Consider the following 20,034-nt stretch of genomic DNA (forward strand, 5'->3'; position numbering starts at 1 on the left):
CTATTTATCTAAACTAGTGAACCCCCAGTAGTCGAAATTTGACTATAATTAATTGAAATTACAAGTTTGAACATTGTTAAGGTTCTATTAACAAAGACTATTATACTTCTATAATCACAGATTTTGTCAAGACAAATAATATTGAAGACAAACAATATTAATCTATTCTCAGTTTGACCACATCCTTTAACGATAAGCAAAAAGGGTATATTTGCGTGTGTGTGTGTGTCAAATACATGGTAGTGTGTGTAATGTTTTTTTAATGGATTTAATGTACTTTCATACATAATTTAAAAAAAATTATCATCCTGCACATGAAGTAGTCGTGGCCTGCAAGCGGGTACCAATTTTTCTAATGAAATACGTACTTAAGAAATGTTCACGATTGACATCCACGGTGAAGGAATAACATCGTGTCATAAAAATCAAACCCGCATAATTATAATTTGCGTAATTATTGGTGGTAGAACGTCTTGTGAGTCCGCGCGGGTAGGTATCACCGCCCCGCCTATTTCGGCCGTGAAGCAGTAATGCGTTTCGGTTTGAAGGGTGGGGCAGCCTTTGTAACTATACTGAGACCTTAGAACTTATATCTCAAGGTGGGTGGCTGTGAGCTCGTCCACCCATCTAAGCAATAAAAAAAGCTTAGTTTATTACTTAAATTTAATGTATTTTAATATGATAATGTAAGGAAAATTGTTACATAAATCGAAAAAGATAGGTATATAAATACTTAGGAGTCACATACCCTCTCAGTACCGCTGCCGTGTGCAAGAGAGAAAGGGACGCCAGACAGACTGGCGCCGTAACGTAACGCGTTACGTAACGAAGCGATTTACCCTCCCATAAGAAGTTATCACTACAAAAACTAAATTTTCCTAACACGTAGACATTAATAGGCAAACAAACACTGGATCTCCAACTAGTCTTGATATATCAACTCTAGTTATATAAATATAGCGTGATTTAATGTAATGAATTGCGTGTTTAGTTCCGTTTGATTCAGTAATTCAGTCGAGTTTAAGTCGTGGCTGCGTGTAGACGTGTTTAAGGTAAGTTAGCTTGTGATATTTTGTTTAATTCAAAGTTTAATCGATCATACGTGATCTATGGCGGATTTTTTCCCGCGAACGTGTTCCCCGTAACATGTGTAAGTTATTCTTTAATAAGAAAGGCGTATTGTTTAAGTTGTTGTCTAACTCAGACTTTATTTATCTCGCTTAATTATCTAACTAAGGCGCTTTTTAATCGTGTTCCCGAGCGAGTTTCGCAATCTCTGGCTAGTTGTTTTCAAGTTTAAAATCTCACAACTTCGATGCTGTGTTTGATTGATGATAATAAATATTCGAAGGTTTTATTTATTTATTAATGAAATCAATCGAAATCTATCGCTTATATGTAATCTGGTTCGAGGTTACAATACCAATGTTGTTGTTTTTTATTATTTATTTATGTAACAAAAAAACGTCGCTTAGATTCTCAAGAAATCTCTTGTTTAAGGTGACGTATGTGAAAAAATAAACATATAATATATTGATGATAGTTTTCTTATTAAATAAGTTAATGAGACATGCGAATCCATTGTTAATTATATCAATTACTAGCTTTTGCCCGCGACTTTGTCCGCGTGAAATAGTTACTTTGGCGTAACGCTAAATTTTACCCCCACTTCATTTACGTAGAAAGTGAAAATATTTGGAAACATTCTTTATTGGTGCTCCACTTGTATTGGTCTTAGCGTGATGTTATATAGCCTATAGCCTTCCTCAATAAATGGGCTGACTATAATGTAAATTGTCTTTTTGTGTGCACTAATGTATATTATCTCTCTCTCTCTCTCTATCTCTCCCTCTCTCTCTCTCTCTCTCTCTCTCTCCCTCTCTCTCTCTCACTCTCTCTCTCTAAAATGTCGCTTATATCAAATAACCTTTCACCCATCGTTATGTATGTTCAAACATAAACATTTTAAAACAGTGAATGATGAATAACTCACTCAATAAGTTTAATTCTTGAAACAAATTAAATGTAGGTACAAAAGTAAATACAAAGTAATCATTATATACCTAAGTATTTTTAAATAAATTTTAATGTGTAAATTATCTTTCAAATGTTTTTCTATTCTTCATCTACATTTTTTTTATAGTTTAGTATGATCGACATTTTGCGTTTTTGCTTCATGTAGTTCACGGTACACGAGGAACATTTGCTGGAGTCCATAGACATCATCGACGCGGCCACCGTATCTCTCAACTGTATTCAAATTCAAATTCAAAATCATTTATTTTAACTTCGATGTCAGTATAACACACTTGTTGAATGTCAAAACATTAATAGCAATCAATACCGTCTTTACCATATGGGCACACGAGGCCCGTGCCCAGGGCCCCCATTCTCAAGGGGCCCCGAAAGACCGACAACTTCTCTCACACATTTATTCTCAAAACATTTTTGTCGGGCACATTACACTTTTTTCACAAATCAGTAATCAGAAGTTTACTAGGAATTTACAAGGCATATACTATACCTATAATAGAAGATTTTGCTCAACAGAAATCCCGAAAGAAACCGTTATCGAAATCCTAACCAAAAAACCAGCAGCATTCTAATATCATTAATGACATATTATATCATACTGTATTTGATTACCCATAATAAATGGTCATACTCAGTAAAAAAATGTTATTATAATTCGCTTTTTTTACTTTCCAATAGGCCTCGATTCTTGTGTGCCCAAGGGCCCCATCCTAGCTTAAGACGTCCCTGATAACAATGTTAACTCTACCACAGGTTCCAAAAAAAACCAGTCCTGATTCTAACGGTTATTCCATACTTTGAATTAAGACAACTAAGACACGACTGGTTCGTAGCGAATGTAGTGCGGTGTAACCTACCTATGTGATTCAACCCAATGATAATTAGCAAATCTCCATCGATCGCGGCCAAAGAGTGCTAATTTTTTTTTTTTGCGTAGATTAGTGGACGAGCTCACAGCCAACTTGGTGTTAAGTGGTCACTAGAGCCCATAGACATCTACAACGTAAATGCGCCACCCACCTTGAGACATGAGTTCTAAGGTCTCAGTAGAGTTACAACGGCTACCCCACCCTTCAAACCGAAACGTATTTCTGGTTAACGGCAGAAATAGGCACGGTGGTGGTACCTACCCGCGCGGACTCACAAGAGGTCCTACCACCAGTAAAATTGCGGGATTAGAATTCGGGCAAAATCGCGTCGCTAGATATAAACACACCTGACGTCTTATCCATTAGGCCAAGACGGCTTTATAGCTTATTTCCGCTTAGCTAACCACACGGTTAGTGACTAAACAAAATCCTTGCTTCTCATATATTTGTTTCCTCGTGTGAATACGGTCCGAACGAATGTCTGATTCATAGCTATGCAACTAATGTTACAATTATGTCGGCTTTTGATGTTTTCCTGTGTGCTTAATGCGAGTTCTTTAGCCTTCTCGATAACGTAAAAGTTAACTCGAATTTGTATGGAACAGCGTCCCTAGCGGCAAACGTAGGGAAGCTGTTCCAACTGGTGGTAGGACGTCTTGTGAGTCCGCACGGGTAGGTACAACCGCCCTGCCTATTTCTGCCGTGAAGCAGTAATGCGTTTCGGTTTGAAGGGCGGGGCAGCCGTTGTAACTATATTGAGACCTTAGAACTTATATGTCTAGGTAGGTAGCGGCATTTACGTTATAGATGTCTACGGGCTCCAGTAACCACTTAACACCAGGTGGGCTGTGAGCTCGCCCACCCGTCTATGCAATAAAAAGCACAATTTGGACGCGATTTGCGGGGACGGTGATCACAGACTTAACCCACAGAGTTTCTTGTCGGATTTTCTCAGTGGCCGTTGTAACTATACTGAGGCCTAAGAACTCATATCTCAAGATGGGTGGCGGCATTTGCGTTGTAGATGTCTATGGTCTTCGGTAACCAGAGTTCGTCCACCCATCTAAGCAATAGAATAAAAAATAAAATAAAAAAAAGCTCCATCCAAATTGAGTTAGCTTTTAAGTGATAGGCATCGTTAAAACACTCTCACTAAGCACAGTGATCCAGGAAAAGGTCATTACGTTACTGTTGCCTATGGACATCACTGTGTTAATGGCGTCTTCTGCTCTTAAAGGTGTTTAGTTGAGAAATAAACGAGTTAGAGTAATATGCGTTTGCGAGATAAAAGTCTTCGCATGCTAAAAAATAAGGTATCATACCTCAAGCACCGGTCACCGTCCTCGCCGAACCCGTCGCTTGCGACGAAGGGCTCGACGAGTAAATTAACCCACAGGCACAGCCTCACTGAGTTTCTCACCGGATCGCGTTTCCGATCCGGTGGTAGATTCAGCGAAGCACTGTTCTTGCTAGGGCCAGTGTTAACAACACACCCCGCTTTAGCCCCGTGAGTTCATCTACGCGTTAGGGTGAAGCTGAAATAGCCTCTCGAGGCTATCAGCATAGGTAGGGGAAAATAACCAATAAAGAATTGCATTAATATATTTTTTTTGTTACACGATATAATCATAATTAATTTAATTTCCAGTTTAATTTTATTTATAGAAATATACAGTTAATATACAGTTACAGTGGTATCGTCTATGCGACCACGTAAACGGTATTCGTAGCGATCAGAATATGTAGACGATGACATTAGATAATTTAGGTGATAAAGTATAATAGAATAGAGTTAAATCTATATATTAATACGTGAAGCAAAAACTTTGTATCCCTTTTTACGAAAATTGCGCGGACGAAGGAGTATGAAATTTTCCACACTTATAGAGAATATAGAGAAGAAGTGCACAAGGCTAATATTTTTTTAAAATAATGCATAAAAGATACATTAAATCAAAAAAGAAAACATTACACACACTACATACCATGTATTTGACGCACACACGCATGCATACTATTTATTGTCAAACTTTTGTTCTTGACGTCTGTGGTCAAATTGAGAATAGATTAAATATTGTTTGTCTTTTTTAATATTTTTTATAGTGTAGTCTTAGCGAAATTTGTGATTATAGAAGTATAAAATACAATCATAATAGTGTACAAACTTACAATTCCAATTAATCATAGTCGGATTTCGACTACTGTGGGCCTCTAGTAATTATAATTTAAGATTAATGTTTTTATGTAATATAGATTATACTTAAACCTAATATTTGTACGCTTTAATAGCAGGACAAAGTGATACATAATTATATTAATAATAAGCACCATCTTTGTTAACCCATGACCACAAATAATAATATAATAAATATATAAAATATATTTAAACGAGTTATTATGTACAGCGTGGGGTTCCGGTAAATTAAATAACCACATAATATTAAGGAGACATACCTATATAATATTAAGTAAACATAATTACTAATTATATTAAGTAAGTGATAAAAACTATATTAAAAATCATATTAAAATCAAATCTTCTATCTTCTATATACATAAAAATGAATTGCTGTTCGTTAGTCTCGCTAAAACTCAAGAACGGCTGGACCGATTTGGCTAATTTTGGTCTTGAATTATTCGTGGAAGTCCAGAGAAGGTTTAAAAGGTCGATAAATATGAAAATGCTCGGAATTAAATAAAAATAACAATTATGCTTTTCCTTTGATGTGTCCCCCGTCGGACGGATTCCTTTTGTTTGTTTTAAGTTTATTTTATACAAAAGTCTGCCGGATCAGTTAGTAATAAAAAACTAACACGTACATAGATTTTAAGATATGTAAATTTACTGGAAATAAAAAGGCTTTGTTATTATTATTATTATGTATAGCGAAAAACTAAGATGTTAAAATCAGATATTATTTGCAGGATGAAGATCATTTTTTCGTGTCTCCTTTTTGTTTTGCTGGGATCCGTCTGGGCACGGACGGCGACCAAGCCTCAGGAGATAAGCGGGCCGATCACATCGCTGTCAGATAAAGTGGGTCCAGATTAAAGTATAGTAAACTATAATACGAAGTCGTCGTGGCCTAAAGGATAAGACGTCCGGTGCATTCGTATCGAGCGATGCACCGGTGTTCGAATCTCGCTGGCGGGTACCAATTTTTCTAATGAAATACGTACTCAACAAATGTTCACGATTTACTTCCACGGTGAAGGAATAACATCGTGCAATAAAAGTTTAACCCGCAAAATTATAATTTGCGTAATTACTGGTGATAGGACCTCTTGTGAGTCCGCACGGGTAGGTACCACCGCCCCGCCTATTTCTGCCGTGAAGCAGTAATGCGTTTCGGTTTGAAGGGTGGGGCAGCCGTTGTGACTATACTGAGACCTTAGAACTATATCTCAAGGTGTGTGGCGCATTTACGTTGTAGATGTCTATGGGCTCCAGTAACCACTTAACACTAGGTGGGCTGTGAGCTCGTCCACACGTCTAAGCAATAAAAATAAAAAAATAAATAAAAAATACGACCACAGAACATGTTGACCACAGACTTAACCCATAGAGTTTCTCGCCCGATCTTTTCAGTGGGTCGCGATTCCGGTGGGAGGTTCATCGAAGCACTGCTCTTGCTAGGGCCAGTGTTGGTCATTCTCTCAGGTTCAACTGCTCAGCTACCGGTCAGGTCCTTAGGCTACTAATGCTAAGTGATTATAGAAGTCCATAAGGAATCGTATCGACAAAGCTGCCCTCCTTAAGATATGAGATGGCTTATAAATAAATATTTACTAACAATCACGCCACGTTAACTGGTCCCGTGATAAGTTCGTAAAGAACTTGTGTTACAGGTACCGGATAACGGAAATAAATGTAAGATTTTTATTATATACATACATATATACCTAGTCAGGTCATAAGTATTGTCACACAATAAAAACTTTTCTTTTAGAATGCTGGCCACAAAAAAGTTTATTGAATTCGAATGTAGAATTGTTCATGAAAATAAAAATGTATACTTTTAGAATTTCACTCATTTTTAAATATGGAGTGGACGCTTAAAGAAGACCGTGTTGCAGTTATTGCGTTGCATCGTTGCGGTTACGCGCCAATTCAAATTTTTAACATTCTGAAAAATTTGAATATAACCAAAAGATTCGTTTATCGTACCATCAAACGATACAATGAAGACTCTAGTGTAGATGACAGGTCAAGAAGTGGTCGCCCTCGGTCTGTTAGGACTCCAGCAGTGATAAAAGCTGTGAAGGCGCGAATTCAAAGAAATCCCAAACGTAAGCAGAAACTGTTGGCCCTTCAGATGGGGTTAAGCAGAACCACGGTGAAAAGGAAATGAAGACTTAGGGCTTCGGGCATATCGAAGAAAAACAGGACATCGTTTGAATGCTCGTCTAATGGACCTGAGACTGAAGAGATGCCGCGCTTTGTTGAAGCGGTACGCGGGAAAAAAATATCGGGAAATTCTTTTTTCGGATAAAAATTTTTTTACTACAAACTACAAAAAAAAGCTACAACAAACAAAATGATAAGGTGTACGCACACAGTAGTGAAGAAGCGAGCAACCGTATTCCGCGTGTCCAACGAGGTCATTTTCCATCCTCGCTCATGGTATGGTTGGGAGTTTCTTATTGGGGCTCAACAGAGGTACATTTTTGTGAGAAAGGTGTAAAAACAAATGCAGGTGTGTATCAAAATACAGTCTTGACGAACCTTGTGGAACCTGTTTCTCATACCATGTTCAATAACAGGCACTGGGTATTCCAACAAGATTCGGCGCCAGCTCATAGAGCGAAGAGCACACAAGACTGGCTGGCGGCGCGTGAAATCGACTTCATCCGGCACGAAGACTGGCCCTCCTCCAGTCCAGATTTGAATCCGTTAGATTACAAGATATGGCAACACTTGGAGGAAAAGGCGTGCTCAAAGCCTCATCCCAATTTGGAGTCACTCAAGACATCCTTGATTAAGGCAGCCGCCGATATTGACATGGACCTCGTTCGTGCTGCGATAGACGACTGGCCGCGCAGATTGAAGGCCTGTATTCAAAATCTCGGAGGTCATTTTGAATAAACTTTAGTGTCATAAGAATCTATGTTTTGTTAAGTTCATTTTGGTATATGAATGGTTACATAATGAATAAACTTGTTTCAATTATTTTACATTAAACATGTGACAGAATTTATGACCTGACTAGGTATAATATACATCCATAACCCTGGAAAAGATATTTTATATTTATCACACAAATATCTTCTTTAAGCGGGATTCAAACCCGCGACCCTCTTGTGTAGTTACCATGTCACCACTACACTAGATGGCCGTTGATTAATAGACTGACATAGTGAAATATTTTAATTAAAATAAGTTTTTTTTTTCTAGAACGCCCGTGACAAAGCTAAGGTCCACCCGGCTTTTGCCAATGTCGGCAGAACAGCCGGTGTGCAAATATGGAGAATACAGGTAATTCTTAATAACAAAACTCAATCGAATGTAGCTTCGTTGCGTGTGACGTCATTTGTGGGGATTAGCGCGTTTTAGTTTAACTAGAGGTCGCCCAGGGGTCGAAATCCGACCATAATTATTAATTTAAATTATAACCTTAAACATTATTAAAGTTCTAATAACAAAGACTACTATAGTTTATAGAAAATCACAGATATCATCAAGACTACACTATAGACAAATATCTCTCTCAATCTATTCTCAATTTGAACACGGACTTTAAACAATAACAAAAGTTTGACAATGAACACAGTATATAGATATATATTATATGTGTGTGTGTGTGTGTTATGTCAAATACATGGTAGTTTGTGTAAAGTTTTTTTAATTGATTTAATGTATTTTTTATGCATAATTAAAAAATAAATAGCATTCTGCACTCCTTCTCAATATTCTCTTTGTGTGAGAAATTTCACACTCTCCTCAGTCCGGGCAATTTTCGTAAAAGGGGTACAAAGTTTTTGCTTCACGTATTAATTAATATATAGATAATTGTAATTAAATCTAAAAATATGTATGAATGTATATAATGTATTGAATATGTTTAAATATGTATGTGAAATAGGCAATTAAAATTTGACATTGCTTAGACGGATGAGCATGCTCGCGGCACACCTGGCCTTAAGCGGCTACTGAAGCCTGTAGACATCAACAAATGTAAATGTCGCCACCAACATTGAGATAAGAGCTCATTTTATTGTTGACAACATTCTAGGACTGTTTATTCAAAATGTCATTTACGAAACTAAAAACAACCTTAAACCACCGGTGATTATGGTCGAATTCCGATAGCTACTTGAATACTAGTTACAATAAATTGCTTATTTATCTTAAAAAAAGTAGGTAACATTTCCTTATGAAATATTTCCGTATTCAATTCTTCAAGCACATCAGAGGTCAACGACCTACGCCCGTAGCGAGAGGGCGCCATTTTGAATATTTTGATAGATTTTTTAATTATATTTGCGTTTTCTAAATATATTTTTTTACATTTAAGAATATGCACGTTTTAATTTTAGATTAATAAATATTCTTGTTATAGAACTTCGAACCAATACCCGTTGCTCAGAAGGACATAGGAAAATTCTACAAAGGAGATTCATACATCATTTTACGGGTAATTAAATTATTTATTTATTTGGGACCAGTGCCTCCCAACCTTTTTTCATTTTCGTGCCGCCTTTAATCGAACTGTTCATTATAATGTTCCATATCTAGCCTAAAAAGTAAATCTCGATTCTCTTAGATATATTGTTAATCTTAATTTTGATAAATTTATACTGGTTATACCGAGTAATGTTTTTAATGACTTTTGACCTAGATAGAATTAAGGAAAACAGCCATTATGTACATAAACAAAATTGGTTTTTTTTTCTTACTTCTATTTTTCTTCTTTGTTAAGGTAATTTTTTTATTATATCATTTCGTGGCACAGGGATACGAAGTTATCCTTATTGATGCATATTTAATAGATATGGACTATATTGATGACAATTCATTGATATTGAATGTTTTTTTTATTAGTATATTATGTAGGAACATAATGAAGGGTCGGTCTTGAACAAAATCCAGGTGACACTATTCGTTTCCGTCTGATCTGCAGCTGTCTCTTTTCCGCCCTTTCGCGAGACCAGAGACAGCTATATGTTTCAAATTCTCGACAGAACTCTGGAAATTTGCGTAGATCATTCATCTCCAGTCCAAAGGTTAATTCTGTCACGAACCATCCGGCTCTCGTGTGAACCGCTCCACGGTGTTTTCCCACTATAACACGTCATTCTTCAAACGAGGGTCGAAGGGGGCCCTCATTAGTAGCCAGCGCCTCTGACTCTGCTGTAAATTAACCATGAGTCAAAACACGTCTTTCAGACGACCTCGGACAATCGCAACAATCTGTCATGGGACATCCACTACTGGATCGGTCGGGAGTCGACGCAAGACGAATCAGGAGCCGCCGCCATCCTCACCGTCGGCCTGGACGACAAGTTCGGGGGCGCCGCGGTCCAGCACCGAGAGACCATGGGTCACGAAAGCGCTTTGTTCCTATCATATTTCCAGACACGTAAGTACATATATCGAGAACAACGTTTTCTACTATATTCCCGCTGCACAAAACGTCCCTAAAATCCCAGAAACTGCAGTGCAAAACTGCCCCTAAAGTTATAGATACTACCGCACAAAACTGCCCTTAAAGGTCGAGATACTGTCGCGTACAACTGTCCTTAAATTTGTGGATTCTGCCGCGCAAAACTGCTTCAAAAGGCCTGGATTCTGCCGTGTAAAACTGCTCTTAAAGATTTAGATACTACCGCGCTAAGCTGCCCCTAAAGACATGGATTCTGATGTGTAATACCGCCCATAAAGGTCTAAATACTGCAGCGTAAAACTGCCCCTAAAGGTCTAGATATTGCCGCGTCAAACTGGCCCTAACGACCTATGTTAAGTCCTGGTGTGGTCATGGTGATCGCTCGGCGAGCGATATGTCTGTGCCGGTGTTCGAATTCTTCAGGCATGTACTGAAACAAGCTCTCGAATATCTTCCACGATGAAGGAATAGCATTGTGTAATGAGAATCAAACGTCCAGTGATTACAATTTGCTATTATTCGGTAACAGTGGTAGGACGTCTTGTGAGACTTTGTAAGGTCCTACCAAGCTGCTTATTTCTGGGCGAAACGCTAAAACGTTTGGGTTCGAAGGGCGAAGCAGACGTTGTACTGTAAAACTGAGAATTAGAACTCATGTCTCAAGATGGTTGGCGGTATTTATGTTGTAGACGTCTATGGGCTCGTTCACACGTTTAAGCAATAATAAAATGGATTGTCCTATCATCTTCATAGAAGCCAGTCTCTGAAAAGACCAGTGAATCATTCAAAGCGCTTTTCAATATATAACCACGTATTGAAACATCCGACTTTGAAAACGAGATTCGTTATCAACGTTAATGTCCTCAGTTCTGATGATGTCCACGGGCAACAACGATCACTCGGTCGGCCAACAATTCGATTGCACCTTGAGAGCCAATTGAGAGAGTATTTACGTAATTCGAGAACAATACGTGAATGATCTTAATTGTCGTTGTTATAATAATTACAGTCTTCCTTTCAAGAGGCAATCGATTATACGATCTGAGTTAGATATTGTATTTGTAAATTTGTCTGTGTTGTTGTTTTTCGTCATGCTTGTTTTTGTAAATAATCATTTTGAATACTGGGGTGGGTATCTCAAAAGCCCATCTGCAACGGCTGCCCCACCCTTTAAACTGGAAAGCGTTAATACTTCGCGACAGAATTAGTCAGCTTGGTGGTACCGAGCTAGGCAGGCACAGCACATCCTCACACCAGTAAATGACGATTGGCGAACGCTGTACGCTGGTGTAATACTCGGATAACGCTGCTGTCCATGAACCAATGAATCTCTCAGTCGCTTTGAGACACTTGTAAACATCAAGCAGTGTTATTCTAGATTTCTTTTTGTTTTTTTTTTGTTTCTTAAATGGGTGGACGAGCTGACAGCCCACCTGGTGTTAAGTGGTTACTGAAGCCCATAGAAATCTATAACGTAAATCCGCCACCCACCTTGAGATATAATAAGGTTTCAGCATAGTTACAACGGCTGCCCCACCCTTCAAACCGAAACGCATCACTGCTTCACGGCAGAAATAGACGGGGTGATGGTACCTACCCGTGTGGACTCACAACAGGCCCTACACCAGTAGCAAGATTCTAGAGCGATACCTTCACTAAACCGTTCCTATCATCCACCAGCCTTGAACTATTTGGAGGGAGGGAATCCGTCCGGTTTTAACCACGTCGTCACGAACGCGGGAGCCCAGAAACGAATGTTCCAGGTCAAGGGGAAGCGAGATGTCCGCGTTAGACAAGTAAGTCCTTCTTCTTCAATTGTTGTTAAGGCAAACGGCCGTCTGGTGTAGTGGTAAGTGACATGGTCATAGATTGTTTTTACACTACCATGCGTAAGAGGTGTGCATCTCTGGTAAGCAGAGTGAGGGCCAGCTCCAACAGTATCCTGAGCATGATCGCAAGCAGGCTGGACTGTGTATACATGGGTCGCTGTGGTGTCATCTCCCATGGGATGTTACGACAGTAATTCATTGTGATGTAAATATAACTACTAACATAGGTCTAAGTCTTATTAACAATTTATATGAGTCATGGTTACTTGCAATAAAAACATTATTATTATTATTATTATTATAATAGTTAACCAACAATATTAACATTAAAGAAACAGTTAACATTAACTAATCTTAGTTATCTAAATGGTAACGTTGCGCCGACCTTATATATACCTATTGTTACGCGCTAGGGTTCTGGATAAATAAATGTTCCACCAAAGTACAACTAAAAACTGTATTCAACACTTAGAACACTTAAAACACTTCACAAGCACTTTAAAATTCTCAATTCGCTTTTTCCGCTTCGCTTCAGGTGATCGGTTCGCTGTTTCGCTTCGAGTAGTTCCGATTGCGTGCCATATCTGCAACGCTTTTATAACCGATACCACATCCGTAGAATTATCGAGAATATTCCACACATATACAATGACAATAGATGGCGTTGTACTTCTCGAGCGTTCTAGGTGTTACTAGATTCTCCATTATTCGTTCGACTATTCGGCGACAGATGGCGTTACTCTTACCGGCGTTACAATATTTAAACGTATTTATGTATGTTTGTCAGTCACCGGTTCCTTTAACGCAAGGAATCTTAAATTGAGGCCGAATGATCTTGCGTGATTTGTTCCCAATTATTAATTATTATATCAAGAGCTCTTCACTGTCTTTTTTCCATTGCTTCAGATACATGCTCTCTTGCCTTTTCCAGGTCGATCCGCAGATAGCTTCGATGAACAAAGGCGACGTCTTCGTTCTTGATCTAGACAACGACATCTATGTCTTTGTCGGCGAGAAAGCTAAAAACGTTGAGAAGCTTAAAGCGATTTCGTTCGCCAATCAAGTACGGGATCAGGATCATCACGGACGCGGAAGAGTCGATATTGTGGGTAAGCAGAACTTGTGCAGAGCCGGGGGTAACTTGACGAGACTGAGGGAATTTTAAGCCGGTTTGAGGAACGGGGGGAAAAGTTTTACCATAGAATTTAGATTTACAACCTCATGCTTAAGGGCATGTTGACACCGCCAAGCAATAAAGCTTAAATTTCCGAGAGTTTTCAAAAGCATGAAATTTTTTAAGTGAATGAAGACACATTTTTCTTTTATAATTTGAGAGTAGAACGACAAAAGAAATATCTTCTACCGAGCGGGTGTAATTACTAGTTTGATTCGGTAGTAAGGTACTTGGAACTTGTATGTATGAGAGATTATCTTGAGTATCTCTTAAGCGAGATCCAGGCATCCGCCAAATGTCTTATTATCTTATGATGGTATTTTATTTTTATTGCTTAGATGGGTGGACGAACTCACAGTCCAGGGGGTGTTAAGTAGTTACTGGAGCCCATCGACATCTACAACGTAAATGCGCCACCCACCTTGAGATACGAGTTCTAAAGTCTCAGTATAGTTACAACGGCCGCCCCACCCTTCAAACCGAAACGCATTACTGCTTCACAACAGAAATAGGCAGGGCGGTGGAACCTACCCGCGTGGACTCACAAGAGGTCCTACCACCAGTAAGCCACCGCAATAAAATACCACTCATTAACGATTTCATTCTCCTCTAATTCTTCGGGTGTCTTGAACAGACAAGTACTCGAGCGATGTGGACGTTCAGAAATTCTTCACGGCTCTTGGTTCAGGAGTTAAGGATCTGGTGCCGGATGAGAGCACCGGCGGAGACGACCAGGTATGTGGTGACCATTAATTTTGTATAGTTGGCATTTTGTCCGATCGCCGCAACGTAATCAAATCCGCTTTATCCGGATTTTCCAATCGTTCCCTATCGCGATAACTGGAAGTTATTTACTGGTGGTAGGACCTCTTGTGAGTCCGCGCGAGTAGGTACCGCCACCCCGCCCGATATAATATTTTATCGTAAAAAAAGCGTGGGGTGCTTTTTAAGATATTATTGAAATAATAATTCTTCTACTCATATCTGTCAGAAAAATATTTATAACTATGCTTTTTTTACAATTAAATATATATATTTTTACACTACATATTTTCAATTTAAATTTATGAAAATGTATTTTCTATTTTTAGTTGAATTTTATATAAAGCGTGTTTTTTTAGTTTTTTGAAACTATTATTTATTTTTCATTTTTTAGTTAAATTTTAATTTTTTCAATCGTAATTTTTTTCATCCATCTTCGATAAATCTACAAAGTTTTAATGAAATCTGGCCGTTTAAAGTGGGTCAAAATCGCGTCTAAATGAGTCAGTTACAAACATACAAACATACATACAAGTGAAGCTAATATAAAGCGTGTAAAAATACATACGTAAGACTGTAATTTTTTATGTGTGTAACCTCAGGCTTATTTTTCATTAGAAATTCGTATCAAGATCCGACCAGTGGTTTCGGTTTACCCCTAATGATGCATGCTTAAGATGATGTACTCATTTTAATTTCTTGAAGTTGGCTTCCATTTTCGTTAAATGATTGTACTAATCATTAATTTAATAGGCATAGAAAAAATAGTTGAGAGCCACTGGGTCCACTGCTTCTCAAACTATTTGATTGAAATGCAGATTTTTTTAATGTCACCCAAAATGTCCTTGCCAATTTATTAGTGGCGGGTTGGGTCGTTTGATCTTCTGTCAATGTCAACAATAATGGAGCCAGCTTTGGAGATGTCGAGATGGAGATGGGAAATGGGTTAAGGTTACCACTGATAGAGATTAATGGAGACAGTCTGGTTCCTGTCGGTGGATCGAACCAAAGGATAGTAGAAACCTCCTAAGATACAGTTATCGGCGTGCTTAGTGCGAGTTTTGTAACGCTCTCGATCGCGTTAAAGTTAACTCAAATTTGTATGGAGTTGGAGCAGCTTCTCTTCGTTTGCCGCTAGGGGCGCTGTTGCAACTCGATAAAAATTTGAGTTAACTTTTACGCGATCGAGAACGTTAAAAAACTCGTATCAAGCTCACAGAAGTGATAGACATCACTTAGATATCACCAGCTCAATTGAAACATTTTTACCGGTGGTAGGACCTCTTGTGAGTCCGCGCGGGTTGGTACCACCGCCCCGCCTATTTCGGCCGTGAAGCAGTAATGCGTTTCGGTTTGAAGGGCGGGGCAGCCGTTGTAACTATACTTGAGACCATAGAACTTGTATCTCAAGGTGGGTAGCGCATTTACATTGTGGATGTCTATGGGCTCCAGTAACCACTTAACACCAGGTGGGCTGTGAGCTCGTCCACCCATCTAAGCAAAAAAAAAATACCCCTCAAACCGGAACGATTGCTTTGGGGCAGAAATAGGCAAAGTGCTCCTACTCTAGCCTCACAATAAGTCTTCTCCGCTCTTATCTAACAAACCCTGCAGGAGTTCGAAAGGAATGAAGCTAGCAACGTGATTCTCTCTGAAGTGTCAGACGCCACGGGAAAGATCAAAGTGACGCCACTATCGAAGCCTTTCAAGCAAGAGAACTTGAGTCCACAGGTGAGTCTTCAATTTGCCTATTAATGCCGCGCCATTCGACTTTCGCGGCAGAATTAGGCAGGTTGCTGGAACCTAGTAACCTGTAGTAATCACGCATAATTATTACAATTTTAGCGGGTTGTTAAATTTTTATCACACGATGTTATGATACCTTCATCGTGTAAGTCATACGTGATCATGAGTTAAATATTTCGTCTTCTTGCATTAAAACTGTATAATCTCAAAACTTACTAATTTTACAGGAGAGTGTCTTAAAGGTTTAACATGTGATATCTTTAATATTAATCATCTTTGCAACATTTTTTTACCAGTAACATTATCTGTCTTTTAAAGGAAGATTCTGAAGAAGAAGAATCTCGCATTAAAACTGTATAATCTCAAAACTTACTAATTTTACAGGAGAGTGTTTTAAAGGTTTAACATGTGATATCTTTAATATTAATCATCTTTGCCAAAAAAATTTACCAGTAACATTATCTGTCTTTTAAAGTAAGATAAAATTATGAATTAATTTTGTTAATAGTAGTCAAAACAAAGATAACCTAACACCACAAAAAAAAAGACTAAAACTAAACTACACTTTTTTGACAGTATTTATGAGAAAAAATCTGGTGATACCAAATTTTTCCGCATATTAACTCAATTTCGAATATTTTTGGAAATTTTACACTTTTAAGCCTTCGTCAAACAGAACGCGTAATTAGCGCGCGTCAGAGCGCTAAACTGACGCCGATATGTGTTGTACTAATATAGTAACATACTGTCAAACAGAGCCCCAGCGCTTTAAGTACGCAGCGCTCTGTCGCGGCGTTAGGACGCTTTGACGTCAGGCGTTGTAATTTTTTACAAATTTTATTTTAGCGTCCGAGTGAATGTGTATTAAAATACTAGATAATGCCCGAAAAAATGATATAAATAGTTAGAAAATACCCATGCTTATACAATGCCACATCTGAATCACTCGATTTCTTAATACTTTTAAATTTTCACACTGCTATAGAAAGGCACTATGATTTGGCGAATGCGTTGCGTCAAGGAGCGTTAGACTCATCTAGTCAATTTGAAGAGCGCGACTTTAAGTACGCGGCGCTAAGTATGCGTTCTGTTTGACGAAGGCTTTAATGCGAAAAGGCGATATATTTCATTACAAATACATGTACCTGTCTTGCGAGATTCGAACCTTGACACTGTTGCATCACTCGATACGAACGCACCAACCGTCTTATCCTCTAGGCCGCGACTTTCTCCCTACCTATTTCTGCCTCAAATTCCACTATTTTTTTTTTGTTTCATTCAATAATTCATTTTGTTTCGTATGAAATTCTAATTTTTCACATCGCCCCGAACTATGAGTCTTCTTGAGCCAACTCAGTTCACCGATTATTCTTACAGAACGCGTATATTTTGGACACCATATCTGGCAACATTTACGTTTGGATCGGGAAGCAGGCTACCGCAAACGTAAGTCGACCAGCGATTCTCAACCTTCGCAGCACACTTTTAATGGATTCAAAAAAAAAATTTTTTTTCTCCTACCCACTGCTCGTTGCCGCGAGGAGCTATTCTTGCTCCATCCTGGCTGATAGGTGACGCCATGAGGATCAACCTGAAAGAGTTTGCTAACACTAGCCCTAGCGAGAGCTTCGCAGAATCTACCACCAGATCGAGGAGATCCAGCGGGAAACTCAGTGGATTCAGACGCAATTCTACTACTAACAACGGTCATAGCACAGATCGTCGTCGAAATACATCAGACCATGAATGTTTCTCGCCGGATCCTGAGCGGATCGCGATTCCGATCCGGTAGTAGATGCTCTCGCGAAGCAGCTACCCTGGACCAGACCTCTCGGCTGAGCGTCAAAGTTCACCCACCCTTGTAACTGGTTTCCGAAACGCCAAACATCACCCAATTATTAAAAAAAACAATGTCTAATTCCACACATATCTATAAGGTATGACATTCCGCTTAACACGCAACATTTATCTTTGTAATTAAAGGTCCGTTTTGTTTGGTATCAGCATCAACAGTTCGATGTTTTTAATTGAACTTCAATTAAGTTTACTCCATTAATATTTTTTTTCTTTAATGGGTGGAAGAGCTCACAGCCCACCCGGTTTTAAGTGGTCAGTGGAGCCCATAGGCATTTACAATGTAAATGCGCCACCCACCTTGAGATATAAGTTCTAAGGTCTCAATATAATTACAACGGCCACCCTTCAAACCGAAACGCATTGCTGCTTCACGACAGAAATAAGCGGGTTGGTGGTACCTACCCGTGCGGACCTACAAGAGGTCCTACCACCAGAAAAAAGTTCCATTATTGCAAATTTTAATCTTTAAATAACTTTGCTGTAATCTTCTTTCACCTATCGTTAAAGCATTCAAAGTTGACCGCCTTCTCTGGTCGTGGTCCTGACGCATCCTATCTCCGGATCATCGCTTGAAGAACATTCCGTGTCACATTAATATATTATATTTTACAGGAGAAATCTCAGGCCATGACGAAAGCTCAGGAATTGTTGAACGCTAAGAACTATCCTTCGTGGGTGAGATGAAGATTATTAACCATATTTAACTGTTAAAAATACAATTTGGGCGTCTAATATTGTTAAATCGTGGACTATCCAGGATTGGAATCCGTAGGCGTTGGACTTCAAGAAACCTTGAAATATAAATATTGTGGTGTTGACTTTGATCGATTTAATTATCCAGACGGTTAAATTAGTAAAACAGTCAGGGATTAGGATGATAGAATTATAGAATTAGGAAATAGGATGATAAAATTAGGATCAGTCCGCCCGCCATGACAGATGCGATTCCACTCAGTGTTGCCCGCTCTCAATTAAAATTACCATTTAGGAGAATATCATATATTGATCAAATAATATAGCTCTGTGAAAATTTAATGATTTTCATTGTCTAACAATATCGCGAGTTGTTATATATAACACTCGATGCGTGTATTTTCCATATATTCTCAGAAAGAGCTGGAAAGCTTCTGGAGCTTCTTTCGAAATTTTTGTTTTTACCTAGATCAATTAACGAGCTTCCGGCCTAACTGGTGTTAAGTGGTTACTGGAGCCCGTGGACACCAATTATAATTATGGCCACCGACCGTGAGATATGAATTCTAAAGTCCCAGTTTTACAGTACAACGGTTGCCCCACCCTTCAAACCGAAATGCATTACAGCTTCACGTCAGAAATAAGCAGGACGGTGGTATCTATCCGTGCGGACTCATAAGACGTCCTACCACCAGCAACTAGACAGATAAACCAATTCCTTCTCACATTATTACCCCTCCACAGGTGCAAGTGACCAGAGTTCTACAGAACACGGAGCCTGCAGCATTCAAGCAGTACTTCTTCACCTGGCGAGACTTCGGAATGTCTCACTCGCGAGTCATTTAAAAGCTAAAAGCACGTACGTACTTCCGGAACGCAAGGGAAAAGCTCTAACCTAAAACTAAACTACTTATATTTGTGATATAAACGAATATATATGGATGGTTGAAAGGCTATATATAGTAAAGATTTATAGTAATACCTACTAGTCAATATGTACCAATTTTACTCACTAAATACTAAATATTAAATACTTACAATATTTATTTTCGTTATTTTCCAGAAAACAAAGAAAAAGTGCCATAGGATTATCATTTCTAATTATTTTTTAACTCAATAAAAATATATCGCAAATGTTTTTGTGTTTTTTTTTCTGTTTTGATTTTGAATGGCTTCTTGCGATGCCGATGTTGCCAGCTTCGAGTTTATAAATCCTACGATTTATGCTAACATTTAAATATAATATGCAATGTATTTGAATTCATTATCAGAGTGTTCAATTGGGATATAATTAAATGAATTGAGTAACTTTATATTATAGTAAATTTTATAGCAATTTTATACGGCTCAGATGTAAAATAGTTATTGCAGTTCACAGATTGATGTGAATACCGCTAATCTACACTAATATTGTAAAGCTGAACAGTTTGTTTGTTTGAACGCGCTAATCTCAAGAACCACTGGTT

General features: G+C 38.5%; 1 protein-coding gene across 2 annotated transcripts; it reads left to right on the plus strand.

Moving 5' to 3' along the window:
• Positions 1 to 860: 860 nt before the first annotated feature.
• LOC101746507 (gelsolin) lies at positions 861 to 19,702 on the plus strand. 2 transcript variants are annotated; one of them, XM_062670908.1, is made up of 13 exons: positions 861 to 1,052; positions 5,829 to 5,940; positions 8,299 to 8,379; positions 9,464 to 9,538; positions 10,291 to 10,483; positions 12,188 to 12,303; positions 13,268 to 13,445; positions 14,145 to 14,245; positions 15,887 to 16,003; positions 17,396 to 17,464; positions 18,488 to 18,550; positions 19,313 to 19,427; positions 19,632 to 19,702. In XM_062670908.1, the coding sequence occupies exons 2-12, from the start codon at positions 5,830 to 5,832 to the stop codon at positions 19,412 to 19,414; spliced, it is 1,206 nt and encodes a 401-aa protein (XP_062526892.1). In that variant the 5' UTR covers positions 861 to 1,052; position 5,829; the 3' UTR covers positions 19,415 to 19,427; positions 19,632 to 19,702. The 2 variants fall into 2 exon arrangements, with proteins under 2 accessions (XP_062526892.1, XP_021205043.2); XM_021349368.3 differs by having other exon boundaries at positions 906 to 1,052; positions 19,313 to 19,702.
• The last annotated feature ends 332 nt before the right edge of the window (positions 19,703 to 20,034 follow it).

This window comes from Bombyx mori, chromosome 11 (genome assembly GCF_030269925.1).
Source record: "Bombyx mori chromosome 11, ASM3026992v2".
Lineage (NCBI taxonomy): Eukaryota > Metazoa > Arthropoda > Insecta > Lepidoptera > Bombycidae > Bombyx > Bombyx mori.

What these genes read in the sequence shown, in the direction of transcription:
- LOC101746507 (XM_062670908.1), top strand. Translation starts at nt 5,830, where the DNA reads ATGAAGATCATTTTTTCGTGTCTCCTTTTTGTTTTGCTGGGATCCGTC. An exon ending in TCACATCGCTGTCAGATAAA is followed by an intron (nt 5,941 to 8,298) that starts GTGGGTCCAGAT and finishes TTTTTTTTCTAG; the next exon opens with AACGCCCGTGACAAAGCTAA. An exon ending in CGGAAGAGTCGATATTGTGG is followed by an intron (nt 13,446 to 14,144) that starts GTAAGCAGAACT and finishes TGTCTTGAACAG; the next exon opens with ACAAGTACTCGAGCGATGTG.